The sequence below is a fragment of the Neolamprologus multifasciatus genome, chromosome 4, assembly GCF_963576455.1.
Source record: "Neolamprologus multifasciatus chromosome 4, fNeoMul1.2, whole genome shotgun sequence".
Taxonomy (NCBI): Eukaryota; Metazoa; Chordata; class Actinopteri; order Cichliformes; family Cichlidae; genus Neolamprologus; species Neolamprologus multifasciatus.
Window position 1 is genome coordinate 24,191,860 of NC_140442.1, and position 14,094 is coordinate 24,205,953.

Consider the following 14,094-nt stretch of genomic DNA (forward strand, 5'->3'; position numbering starts at 1 on the left):
GCAGTGGTGGCAGGACCACTGTAAACGGCTTCATTTATTGGCACCAACTTACAGGCATCTTGATGCTTTCAAAAAACCCATCTGGTTCGGGGCAGGTCGGCTTAACGAGCTCTATTAGGGGGATGCCAGACGCTCCACAGCAGTGAAGCTGCAAAGCAGGCAGATGAAGGAAGAGGTGAAGGGAGGCAAAAAAACAAGTCTTAAACACTACGCTGCGCAGCCCTGTGGAGAAACTAAACACCCTTACTGCTTCCACAGGAATTGAGATGGACACAGCTGACAGTGACGTCTTCTGTGTGTATCAGCCATATAACTCGTATGCATAAAGCAGAAAAGACTTGAGTATACAGGAAGCAAGAGTTAAAATTTAGTATTAGGTAAAAATGGAAAACAGCAGCTTATATACGTACAGTGTTGTGGATGAAGGTGAGTGTGACAGCAATTCCTGGGTCTTGATTGTGCACATAGAGACCATACAAGCTAGCATAGAACTCGGCAAACTTGAGTCCAACCTTTAACATGAGAGATCAAAACACAATCTTATGGTCAGGACATACTGGATACATTAATTGATTTTCATCCCTTTTATCAGTATTTTCTCTCACCTCATGCTTTTTGTAGTTGGCAAGCACTCCAACAACAACTACCAGTGTAGCCAGCATGGCCAGAAGGGCGGAGAACTGAAGGGACAGGAAGAACTCTGTTAACTTTAACACTTTAAAGACACTTTAAACACACAGGAACAGGAAGTGAAACAGCTTTTCCAGTTTTATGTGGGTGCATCAAGAGAAGACAAGGTTTAACATTGCAGTAAATTCTAACAAGGACCTGTTTCAAGCTTGGCTGAATGTTTTGCTCATTCCACTGTTTTTGTTTGGAGTCATTTCCTTGTTAAAGTCGCAGAGCCTGTTATGAAAATCCCTTTGCTGCATTACTTCTGTGTATCAGGTCACACTTCCAACTGGCTTGCCTTTGCAGTACGTAACTAACAAGGAATGCCTCTCAATTATCCTCTCAAAAGAGATGGTCAGAAGTGCAGACTTTCAAAGATTAAGAGTACTCACCAGAGGCAGAGCTATGAGTAACTAAACTATCAGCTCAAATTCCCCATCCCTTCCTTGCATCTGGGATTCTGCCTGCAGTTTTGATACAGCCTGAAGACTTCAGAGCAAAACATTTAACTGGTACTGGACATCCATTAATTTCATTTAACTTTAACATCCTTAAAAACCAAGAGGGCTTGACCCGAGGATGTAATTTACAGTTAGGACACTGTACATTTGCACAGCAAAGGGGAAAAAAACAGCCAAGAAAACTGAGCGGTCACTGTGATTATTGCCAGTTGCCTATTTCGTCAGCGTGATTACACACAAAGTTACAAAATATCCTCTGTCAAGGCCAACTGGGTAATACACTTCACACGTTGCAATCAAATGTTCTGTGTATCTGAACCTGGATAAAGGTCTGAATCAAAAAGCCAAATGTTTAAGTGGTTCAAAAACCTCTGCATCATATAAGACGCTCAAAAGGTGCTTGCACACTCCTGTGTTTCTGTGTTTCAGACCTCCCAAAAGTAACTACAGCTTTCAGCAAGATGTGAAGAAACAAATTCTGCAACTTTATGTGCAAAGCATCCGCATGTTGTGTTGAAGAGACATCAACTTAAGTTGAGCTAGAGCTGTGCTGTACTTCTGATGTAATACCAATCTAAACCAAAAGATGGAGCAGTGAGTCAGTGTGGTCTTTTGGGTGGTTAAAAGACATAAACGACCAGATTCTTTTCTTTTATCCAGCTGGCCAAAATTTCTTATCCATATGTTGGCTTTCTGTCTTTAAAAGAAAGCAATTAGCTAGCTTTCTTGAAGTTCCTAACTTCGGTCATTGAGGCTAACAATTATAAACCTCTTTTAATATTTAAAGTCATGATATTCTAGTGCATGGTCCATGGATGGAATTGCACAATTCAATGCAGTTGCGTGAAGACCTTGTCTGATTGGTGGGGTTGGGACAGTTTTGCATTGCAAATCTCTAAACTTGTAGCCGTGCAGCTCCTGCAGACCAGAGACACACGCCAACCTTTCTGCACTCTATTTCTACACTGTGTTTAGACTCAGGATAAAATACTTGCACTGATGCTAAAAACCTTAGTAGGCTTACTGATCTGGCAGCAATAAGGGGAATCAATGGGGAACCAACTATATAAACAGAACCAATAATGGCAGTAGCATCAATAAAAGCAAAGCTTTTGTTTTTTATCACAATGCTACGCTCGGCTTTTGTTTGACTTTAAACAAAGTCACATTTTAACACTTAGTATGCCGCATGACGTTAACCTGCCTTGTATCTCATATCATCTTAGACTATTTGACTCATGGGGGGAGCACAGGCTCTGTGTAAATAGCCGTCCTTCCTTCCTTCCTGTTTCATTGTGTCATCGATGAATGGAGAAGACTGAGTACTCGGAGAGGAGCTTATTAATTACTTTCCTCTGGCACTCTGTTGACTTGTCTCTGTGGTTCAACAGAAATGATGTTGTAACGACTTGTTGAACTTGATGTGCACGTTAGAATCAAGGATCTGATCTGAATAACGACTTTACACAGATTTTACCATTTGCACCAGCATGTAGGTGATGCATGTGCTCTAACATTTAAGCACCATTTCCAGCATTCACCTTAATCTCTGATGCTGGCACTAGGGTGGTTTTAAAATGTTTCACCGTCTTCCTGTTAAACACAGATAAAAGCCTGAACAGTAACGTTAAAATTTGCCATAAAGTTAATGAACAAAGGAGTCCTTCAGGAAGCAGCGGAGTATTTAAGCTTGTTCTGAACATGTCCTTGCAGGGCACTTTTTGTTCAGGGCGGTTTGTTTTTTTTTGTTTTTTAATGACTCCTAAGAAACGACACCAAATGGGATTACTAGAGGTATACTAAACGTTACTAACACATTTTTGTTTTTTGGTTTCTCTGACTAAAACTAAAAAGCAACTTTCCCTAAAACTTTCCCTTAATACTGAGTGAGTTAAAAGGTGTAACCACTGTGCGAGACAGGGTTTTGTGTTCACAGCACAGGAAACAACTGGTCTGACACCCATCTTTATGGAAAAGTGAGACTGTAAGCCAACACGCATTACCCATCAAAACAACTCACCACTTGCAGAGCGCATCTCTTCTCGTTGCAGGCACCGTAGTCTCCAAACATCACCACAAACAGCATCACCGCCCCGAGAGCGATCAGCACAGTCACACCTGTTAATAAAACGGCGCGGTCTGTCTGTTAAATACACATCGAAGCCAAATGTACCATCGTGATTCTTCGACCTACTAAATGCACCGACCCATAACAAATGCGCTGGAGCTTAATTCCTCCACATGGAAGACCGCTCTTGTGTTGTCGCTGAACCTCAGCCACAAGCCAAGTCCAAGGAAGGCAAACCCCACCACCTGTCACATGAGGAAATAAAACCAGGACAAAAGTGTAACAAACAACATTCCTGGTTACTGAAATATAGGTTTTTAGGGTCTATATTTATAAACCATGCTCCGTCACGTGTGACAGATGAGTGTTTTTCACACTGTGCAGAACAGCTGGCAGAGGGGACAAACCACAGAAATTGGCATTTCAGGCATTTAAGACAGCTTTCTTCTGATTGGCTGCCCCTCGCAAGCATAACGTTTACACAGGAAGTGGGCAGGACTGATGCTGTGATGACCATTGATGTCATACAGAACCAAGAAGAACAGTTAAAATAGAAAAGTTAAACCATTTATTATTATAGTATAAAGTATTATTTAGTATTTTATCCAATACCATAAAGTTCTCTCACTTTGTTTTTTTGATTGTCAAGCATACCAACACTGGCACTGAAACTTGCTACAAATGTTGCAATAAGACAGAGTTTATAGAATTAAAGAAGTTGAAAATGTCGCAATGATACCATGTTGTATCAGTCTTTTTGTCCGGCACTCAAAAGATTTTATTTTTAAATATTTACATTTATTACATTTAATTTACGTATCGTGTTTCATAGAAACATGTTTCAGGTCTTGTTTGGTCACAGAACGATGTGATGGATAAATGAGGCTGACAGGATTTTACTCAGAACTCTGGAAGTGGTGTCAGGAGATGAGGTGGAGGAGGGTCATGATTCAGTCTATTTTGGACTTTGAAGTATAGTGTAAGCTAAGACTCGGATGTGGTGGCATTTGGTTTCTCAGCTGCTGTACAAAACACTGAGGTGTGAAAGGTAATCATCTATCCGTGGCAGCATTGTTCATGCTATTTAAGAAAGTTTTCACTTCTTCTTTCCAGACGGCTTTATTCTTCTTCCACTCATTGGAGATACTGCCTTATTTTAAAGAGTCTGTACAATTTAACCTCACATTTCTGAAATCCCACTAAATAGCTAAGAACAAAAATGAATTGGTGGGTCTTAATTTGATCACATCCCATACAACTCCTATTTTGTTATTTTTGTGACTATATAACTAACACACACACACACACACACACACACACACACACACACACACACACACACACACATATATATTTCAAAAATTAAATACTGTTGGGTTCCTATCGGCTTATAGATGTGCCAAGCACACAGTTTACACTGATGGTAACGGTGATTCCTGAAAATGAAAGTAACCTCTCTTGGTATCCTAAGAAACGAAACCACAAGGTAACCTGGTATTGTTCCAAAAAGTGATCGTGTGCAAAACAGTCTACGTTTCTACGTGGGTTGTTTTTTTTATTTTGTGTAATGTCTTTGCTTATGTCGGTAAACTAACTGTAGCCAATGAGATTTATGGGATTATAAATAAAATAAATGCCCTGTTTTGTAAGTATCTGTAAGACTCTTTTATTGTACCCACATTGTAACCATTCCAGTCCAGACCACCTGTAATATCTTTCGAGAACTATTGTTATATTTATTGCAACTTGAAATATGTTTTACAGATTAGAGTCCAACAGTTCATTAATAGAAGTTAAAATTATTTGGCAAATACCAGAAACCACTTTTTGGCACAACACCCCTGTTTCATCGCAAAATGGAACAACTTTTAATCCTTCATGTAAAAAAAAAAAAAAAAAAAAAAAAAAAAAAGGGAAAAAAAAGCCTTTTTTCTGCCCGTTTATCTCACGAATTGATCACAAAACAGGCGAAAGAAAACGAAAGCCATGCTTGGCCTTTCCTTCTACCCTCCCGTAATTAACCACGCAGTATTAAAATCGAGCCGGACTTACCGCGAAGATGATGTTGAAAATGATGAGGATATATTTGCAAAGCAAGCCACATCCATCCAGAGCCATGATGATGATGATGATCAGTGGATCGTTGAGCTGAACACACGGTGAAAGTCTGTAAAGTGCAAAAAGCAGAATTCCCTCACCACTCCGAGCAGGCCTGGCAGATTATGCGCATTTAAAAATACAATACAAACGTTTTCTGTGCTGCTGTGTTAGTTTCTACTATTTCACTCTATTTAATCCGTTAATCGCGCATTAAGCAGCCAGTATTGCGCTTAAAAGGTTTAGTAGTCTTTTTGATTTCAAATAGATTACAGCGTGGCAGAAACGCTCGCTGCGAAATCATCTCCCAAACCAATCGATCAATACCTTTATCGATGTTTGTCTGTCTGATCAGCGGCCCTCGGTCAGCTCACCAGGTGGGAAACGAAACAACTAAATCTTGAACGCTGCTGCGTGTGCTTTTCCAAGCCTCGATCTGCGTCGCGCTCCGCCTCTTCGTCCTCGCTCGGTCTTCTCATTGGGCAAATCACGTGAGTGACACATGCTTTGACCCATGAGAAGGTGCAGCAACGGATCTTTTTAGAAGAAGAAGAAAGAAAAGGAAACTTAGGGAGAAACGAGAGTTAAAAAGACAGTGATAGTGTGATTTACGCATAGGAGCAGACAGACCGTGACTGTTTGCGTCATTTAAAATGTTCTAATATTGCATAAACATAAAAAAAAAAAAAAAAAACGAAGAATAGGGATCTAAGCCTTTTTTTTGTCTATTACAGTTATAATCTTTCTTATTTCTTTCTTTTTTCTTGTTTTTTTTTGTTTTTGTTTTTTTTGGGTGGGGTGGGAGGAGGAGTCCCACACAGCACACGTGTGGCTTCCGTTCTGTGCACACAGCAAAATACAAAAATAATGCCAAATATTTGACAATTGTGTACTCCAGATTTTATTGCTTTATGCCTCCTGTGTCAGTTCTCAGTTATCCAGTAATAAAGATTGGCATATGGCTGTGTTACATTTGTCCTACTCTAAAGAAATCTCAACCTGCTTCATTAAAGAGGACATGAAAGGCTACACATATAAAGCACTTTATAAATGAGGACTGTGTGGAGGAGAGCGTGTTTGAGACAGGTGGTTCATTGTGTGGAGGACTCCTCCACACAATGAACTTCATGCAGTGTAAGTCTATTACCCACAACCAACCGGCTACATGACATGTCAGTGGCTACATCGGTGCCAGTTTTTGAGAGGAGGTCTCCATGACGTAAATTAGCCTTTATATGTGTAGCATTTCATGTTCTCTTCTTCTGAACCACTTTGATGCCATCTGATATGTTCTGTGCTGGTTTGAGCACATTTAGCAAGCCTTTTTAAACTCCAGGACCAGGTCAATCGGGTCTTTTAGAGAAGCCCAGAGGTTCTAGACTTGAGCCTGTCCTTTGTTTACCTACCTGAGAGCCGCACACTGTAGCAGCTAGCTCTGTGGGGGCTGCACGACGTTCGGGGATCAGTATGCCCATGTAAACTTTCTCAGTTCAGAATCCACAACAAATGGCCCACTAAGACAGTCAGATCACAGGGTCCTCTTACTGCCAAGTGGCAGTCAGTGATCTGGTTTTTGACTCTTCTCTGTCTGCTGAATGGAGACCCAGAGAAGAATGGACTTTTTGTACTAGCTGTTACAGACTGATTTTAATACTCTGTAAAATGCAAGGACTTTGAAGTCCTTGAGCAAGGATGCTGAATCAGAGGTGTTGAGTTTGATTCTCTTCATGGTACAGGGAAAGTTTCTTCCCCTTCGCATGACACACTGTGGCATTTGAGGGAACCCTGTTGAGGCCAGCCGAGCAACTTCAACACTAAAGGTTCATGTGATAGCTGTATTTGTATATTATTACCAAACTGATGACAAGTTAGTCAATGCACATTTCTTGGTGACACAGATTGTATGAGGCTCAGGGTGAGGCGTGCTGCAACATGTGGCCTCCCATTGGTTTAGCAAGCCTTAGAAAAGTCAGCCTTTGAGACCAGGACAGGAATGCCCCAGAGAGAGAGGTCCAAGCATAGTGCTTTTCTTTTGGCAGTTATGGATAATAAGCTGGTGAATGAGCTGTGTGTCGTCTTTGTCAGCCGTATGCGTACAAAAGTTGTTTTCCCCAAGGCCTTGTCAGGAAATGAGCCCATAGAGCATCCATTTCAATCAGAGTGGGACAAAAGGGCTCATTTGCCGGTCGGATCACTGCGGCTGCACATAACGGCAATACAGAGCTTCAGGCGCACAGAGCAGCTCCTTGGGTAGAACAAGGGAAACGCTCTCCAAACAACAGCATCCTCTCTGGATTGTTGACACCATAAAACTGATGTATGAAGTAGCAGCTGTGCCCGCACCCTCAGATATTGGGGGGTGCTACCTTCTGTTTTCACTCTTAACCACCCACCTTGCTGAATAGTGCCCAGCATTGCATTTGTGTTTTAAATCAAATTACTTCAAACTTTTTTCAAATATGGACGAAAGAGTAAATACAGTAACATGCTGTCAGAGGTTTATTATTTTTGACAATGTCTGTATCCTGTAATGCTTTGAGTTTCTGACTCGTGATTGGCTAATTTAATATTTGCATTACTGTAGCGAGCAGTGGAACAGGCTGTGCCTAATAAAATAGATGCTGATTGTACAGCGTGACTATACCGGTCTATACAGTAGATGGTGCTATGGTCTCAGACTGTATGCATTTTCTTTGTCTGTTTTCTGACGCGTATAGTTTCACAGGTATCATTTCGCTTTCTCCATTAAGGTCATTTTGTTTTGTATTTTGTTTCCAAAATAATACTTTACATTTCATTTTTGTGTCTGAACACTTTTTACTCTACATCAGGTCTTCGTTTTTTCAAGAACTCTTTCCCAAGTCAGTAAGTTTTTGAGAAAAACACTAAATATTTTGATGACTCAATGAGTTTTTAAAGGGTGCTGAAAAGCTTCCATTCATTCATCACAGAATTGAATTATTGACTGACTACTCATGTTTTGCCAAATGTGAAAAAGGCTTTGATTGTTGTTGTGTCTTTTGCACAAGTGAATCTGTTTTCTGCTGTGAAAAGTTTGATTCAATTCAATTTTATTTATATAGTGCCAAATCACAACAACAGTCGCCTCAAGGCGCTTTATATTGTAAGGCAGACCCTACAATAATACATACAGAGAAAAACCCAACAATCATATGACCCCCTATGAGCAAGCACTTTGATGACAGTGGGAAGGAAAAATTCCCTTTTAACAGGAAGAAACCTACGACAGAACCAGGCTCAGGTCATAACGAGACACAGACCTACATAGTAAAAGAGGAAACTCACAGACTGTTTTACAACACAAAACTCGGGGACACGAACAGAGCACAGAGGAAAGACACAGGTAGGGATGATAAAACACTAAACACCAAAACCAACCCTAAAAACAAATACAAAATCAGAATTAACACAAAACGCTGGCTCAAAATGACCCAGGACCATGACAAATACATCATTAAATAATAATAATAAGAGTTAGACAAGTGCACCTTACAACGTGGCCGGTCAGTGTAGAATGAAATGTAACAAAATACTGTTTTAACTGGGCTTTGCTTTAATGCCAAAGAATAAAAAGGCTAAAACCATTTTTGTTGGATGTCAGTCGAAGAAGGCGTCTATCAAAGCTTTAGACTTGTAGTCTTCTGAGTTGAATTGTAGCAGTGCTACATCATGTCAAATAAATGCTAACACTCTGTTTATTTTTATTTCTTTTTCTATTTATAGGAAAGATTTGTTGTCGTTTTCCTGCCCTCCCCCTCTTCAGTCTTTTCACTCTTTTCACTTCTTCACCTCTCATAAGTACATGGGGATCTGCCAGGCCCAGGAGCCGCCGCCAGTCCTCTCGGAGGCTTTCCCCAAATCGCAATTCAATTTATGTCTAAGCCATTTACCTCTGTCTACTAAAAACACTGTCAAAACTAAAATGAGGATGTGGGCGCACTTGAGTGAAATAAGTGGAAGTTGAATGAAGCTCCACCCCCTAATGTCACACTTCTGAGAGAAACGAGGAATGAGGCTGTTAAACTTCTTTATTAAAGACAGACGCACAGACGATCAGACAGAGTTCAGAACAAACTAGCTTCTTCCTGTGAGTCAGCTACAGGAGAGAAAAGTGGAAAACTCCAACACTGCTGCTTCAAGCTGCTGAGGCTCCACACACTGAATGTGAGTTTGAGCAAAAACACGACTCAGTGAAGGTAGCAGAGGAGGGAGGGGAGCCAGGACTGACTGTACTTCCTGTCTGCTGTTTTCAGCTTCACTACAGACTCAATGGCTTCCAGATCAGAGAAGGATCTCTGCTGTCCGGCCTGTCAGGAGGTCTTCAGAGATCCTGTTCTTCTGTCATGTAGCCACAGGTTCTGTAAAGACTGTCTGAAGAGATGGTGGAGAGAAAGAACAACACTACTGTCCAGTTTGTAAGGAAATATCAGTGTATGAACCACCTTTAAACCTGGCTTTAAAAAAACCTGTGTGAGTTGTTCTTACAGGAGAAAGATCAGAGAGCTTCAGAGGCTCTCTGCTGTCTGAGAAACTCAAACTGTTCTGTCTGGACCATCAGCAGCCAGCGTGTCTCATCTGCAGAGACTCAGAAAAACACACCAAGCACAGATTCAGACCCATCGATGAAGCTGCACAACAACACAAGAAGGAATTTAAGGAAACTCTGGAGGCCTTAAAGAAGAAGTTAAAGGCTTGTGAGGAAGTTCAAGTGAAGTTTGATCAAACAGCAGAACACATTAAGGTCCAGGCCCGGCACACAGAGAAGCAGATTAAGGAGCAGTTTAAGAAGCTTCACCGGTTTCTACCAGAGGAAGAGGAGGCCGCACTGAGGGAGGAAGAGGAGCAGAAGAGTGGGATGATGAAGGAGAAGATGGAGGCTCTGGGCAGAGCGATAGCAGCTTGTTTAGACACAGAGCCACAGGAGAGGAGCTGAGAGCTGAAGGCGGCTCATTCCTGCACAACTACAAGGCTGCAGTGGAAAAAGTCCAGTGCTGCCCCCTGCTGGATGATCCACAGCTGCCCTCAGGAGCTCTGATAGACTGAGCCAAACACCTGGGCAACCTGACCTTCAACATCTGGAACAACATGAAGGACATGGTCTCCTACACTCCTCTCATTCTGGACCCTGCTCATCCAGACCTTATCCTGTCTGAAGATCTGGACAGTGAGTGAGCTTTTCCTCCCCACTGTCGCCCAGTGCTTGCTCAAAGGGGCTCATTGGATTGTTGGGGTTTTCTGGCTTTGTAATGTTTTCACCTTACAGTATAAAGCAGGAGACTGTTGTTTTGCCATGATGCAATATAGTATTAAATATTACTGAATTTTAAATACATTCAATTCAATTCAATTTTATTTATATAGTGCCAAATCACAACAAAAGTTGCCTCAAGACGCTTCATAGATACAGAGAAAAACCCAACAATCATATGACCCCCTATGAGCAAGCACTTTGGCGACAGTGGGAAGGAAAAACTCCCTTTTAACAGGAAGAAACCTCCGGCAGAACCAGGGTCAGGGAGGGGCGGCCATCTGATGCGACCGGTTGGGGTGAGAGAAGGAAGACAGGATAAAAGACATGCTGTGGAAGAGAGACAGAGGTTAATAACAGATATGATTCAATGCAGAGAAGTCTATTAACACATAGTGAGTGAGAAAGGTGACTGGAAAGGAAAAACTCAATGCATCATGGGAATTCCCCGGCAGCCTATGTCTATTGCAGCATAACTAAGGGAGGATTCAGGGTCACCTGGTCCAGCCCTAACTATATGCTTTAGCAAAAAGGAAAGTTTTAAGCCTAATCTTAAAAGTAGAGTAAATACATCTATTATAGCATCAAAGTAAAACAAAAAAACTAAAGTATACTTCAATGAAATTAATCAAAATGTCTAATCTGGCAAAAAAAAAAAGAAAAAAAGAAAAAAAGGTTTCACCTTTAAATAAAAATCCAAATCACAAACACATTCTGATTTTTGTTGTGGTTTTTTTGTGTTGTTGTTGTTGTCAAGTATAAAATTTTTGCACTCTGTCATGGTCCCGGTGTCTGCCCGGTCGGCTACATATGTTTATCGTGTTGCTGCTTTCTTCCACTCGTCATTCTGCCTGGGCGGAGCTCAGGCCCACGCACCTGTCTGCAATTACGCTGCAACGTGTCCTGTCTGTATGGAGACTGAGAGCTGCCAGATTAATAATGTAGAACATGTATGTTCCGTGTGAGACAAAGGTATCTTTACGAAAACAGCAATGTACAAGCTGCTTATGTTCGACACTTTTAATAATTTTAGCTAGTTTTGATTAGTGTTTAGATGAAGTAGTTTATCTGTGCATTAATAAATTAGAAATGTGCAGTTTACACGAAATAAACACACACACGTAGGATGACCATATTTTGATTTCCAAAAAAAGAGGACATTCGGCCCAGTCATAATAAACTTTAATAATACCGTATTCTTAAAGAAAATAAGAATTTTTTCATCTACCTCGAAAATCTCGAAAAGAGGACGCTATACCAATAAAGCTGAATTGAATGCAGTACGTGCAGAGAGCTGTGCTACAGGGCAGAGGTTTAGTGAGATATCCTGAGGGTTAACCTGGATTTACAGGTTTGCAGAGGGGGTTCACATCAACACGGTTATGTGCCCCAGACCTAGGCCAACATGTCTCTTAGCAGGTTATGGTCAGGATAAGTAATGATGTGTACAAAACTGCCACCTACTGGCCAGTCATTTGTATGGAAAAAAGTATCACCAATTATTATCGTGTCCCTTGGGCAGCTACTAAATACTCAACAGAAAACTAAACAGAATACAAGAAACCCAAGACACTAGACTCTATAGAATAAACTGGGGCAACAAAGAGAACTTAGAACATACATCATAGTACAAAAACACTGAGATACAAGAAACTCAACACTGGGTCAGGGAACCCAGGATCCTGACACTTCAAAGTGAATAATACTAAGCGATCACCCTTCATGACACCATTTAAACAATTAGAATTCCAACTGTGCGTCTAAAAGGGCACTGCCAAATGTGGGTGTGCTTTGGTGAACATCAAAACACATCTTTACCACGTCGTCCTACGCTGAAAGCTTTGTTAATCAAACGTGACGTTTCTTGTGATTGGTTCAGTGGAAAATTTCATATTTTCTTCTGTGATCCATCCATCCATTTAGAGTTAAACTGTTCTAGTGAGCCTGTTGCATTTGTCAGAAATCAGCAGTTGTCATGAGGCATCTAACTGGTGAATAATTTGAGGCATACTGCTAGAATGTATCTGCCCCAGATAATCCAAAAAAATTCAAAGATTAGACAAAGATACTGGCAGAGTCAATACAAAATATGCTAGGCCGCTCTAAAACTTCCATTTCATGAACTCTGACCTTCTGGAACCTGAAATGTTGTTGTGGGGGTTTTTGTCACCTCGTGAATGAATCTTCAATGAAGTCTTGGAGAAACAGATTAGGCCTTCGCTCTATACTCTATACTAACGGTGTTGTTCACTGCAAACTTACTTGAGTACACCAGTTTGTATCCTTCTGTCAAGGGCAAAGACCAAATGTGTGCATGTGTGAGTGAGTTTACTTTGAGTATATCACTCTGGGCAAAATGAAAGGTTCATGCAGAGATGTTGATTCCTTTCCCAGCTTGAACCTCAGATCAACATCAAATCGAAATTAGCACTAATGACCCACATAGCAGGTGACAAGCCCTCACAAAGGTTTGAAGACTGGTAATACATTTGACATTTCTTAAATACTTGCAATGATCAATAGCCATTATTTTTCTCAATAAAAACTCATGTCATGCATATTCTGAAGTGTTAAGATCTATGACCTTGATGCTGTAGATGCACTTATGGTTGTTATAGTTCATTGGGTAGTTTGGCGAGAGCAGTATCTCTTCATTATTTATGACTGAAGAACGACACTCTGCTGAAGATAGAGGATAGAAAGGAGACAATTAAAAAATGCACAATATTGAGACATTAGTTTAATTCTTAAGAGGCTTATAAGAATGTGGAGTGGTCATGTGAACCGGTTTTTGTTGTGCCACAAATTGACCTGCATTTAAAGCTTTAATGATAAACAAAATGTTCTGCAGCTTAATAAAGAGGCTTGTGGCTTTTTAAAGTCGCTGGTCCTACAAGATAAAAGTTTTTGTCCATTTTCTGTGCAGCTAGGGGGAACGCAGGCTGTCCTCAGAGTAATAATCAGTGAAATTCCTTTGTTCTTAATATAAATGAAAAATGAGTCTCATTAGGGTTGTTTTTTATGTTTCTGTGTTCAACCAATGTAATAAAATATAACTGTAAAGCTTCTACAGGTTTTAAAACCTTAGTTGTTCCACTTTTTTTTTTTTACATGAGCAGTGTTACAAAACCTACAATACAAAAAATACAAAAACTATTTACATTTTAACTTTTAACTATTTAAATTTTCAGCTTTCTGTCACGGGTTGCCGGGGCAAGCCGTGTGAGAATTATTTAGGACCCAAAATGCAGCAGCTGTGGTGCAAGTGAGTTTATTAAACCAAAAGAGGATACAACAGGGATGGCGAGGGTGAACATGAAACTAAGAAAACCTAAACTGGGAAAAACTAACAGAAACTAACCAGAAACAGATATGCAGGGAGGTATGGGGAAATTCACTTCAAATATCCGGCTCTAAGATCTGTTTCGTTCACGACCGACACATCACTAGTGCAGATAGTGGCAATGATCTCTCCCTTGCAGGGCCCTTTCTAAGAAATTTCACATCATAATCTTACAAGTTTCATT

General features: G+C 40.6%; 1 protein-coding gene across 3 annotated transcripts in view; it reads right to left on the reverse strand.

The window, feature by feature from the left end:
• Positions 1-14,094, reverse strand: part of cd9r (CD9 molecule related) — a 38,841-nt gene that overhangs the window by 2,318 nt on the left and 22,429 nt on the right. For 2 of the 3 annotated variants that reach the window (XM_085157823.1, XM_085157820.1), the window contains exons 1-7: positions 5,626-5,757; positions 5,254-5,368; positions 3,341-3,446; positions 3,154-3,251; positions 606-680; positions 411-512; positions 53-148 (exon numbers count right to left, since the gene is read on the reverse strand). In XM_085157823.1, the coding sequence (XP_085013949.1) occupies positions 53-148; positions 411-512; positions 606-680; positions 3,154-3,251; positions 3,341-3,446; positions 5,254-5,319 (543 nt within the window). In that variant the 5' untranslated portion in view covers positions 5,320-5,368; positions 5,626-5,757. Of the gene's footprint in view, positions 1-52; positions 149-410; positions 513-605; positions 681-3,153; positions 3,252-3,340; positions 3,447-5,253; positions 5,369-5,625; positions 5,758-14,094 lie in introns of those variants that run through there. The other variant, XM_085157821.1, reaches the window with a different exon arrangement.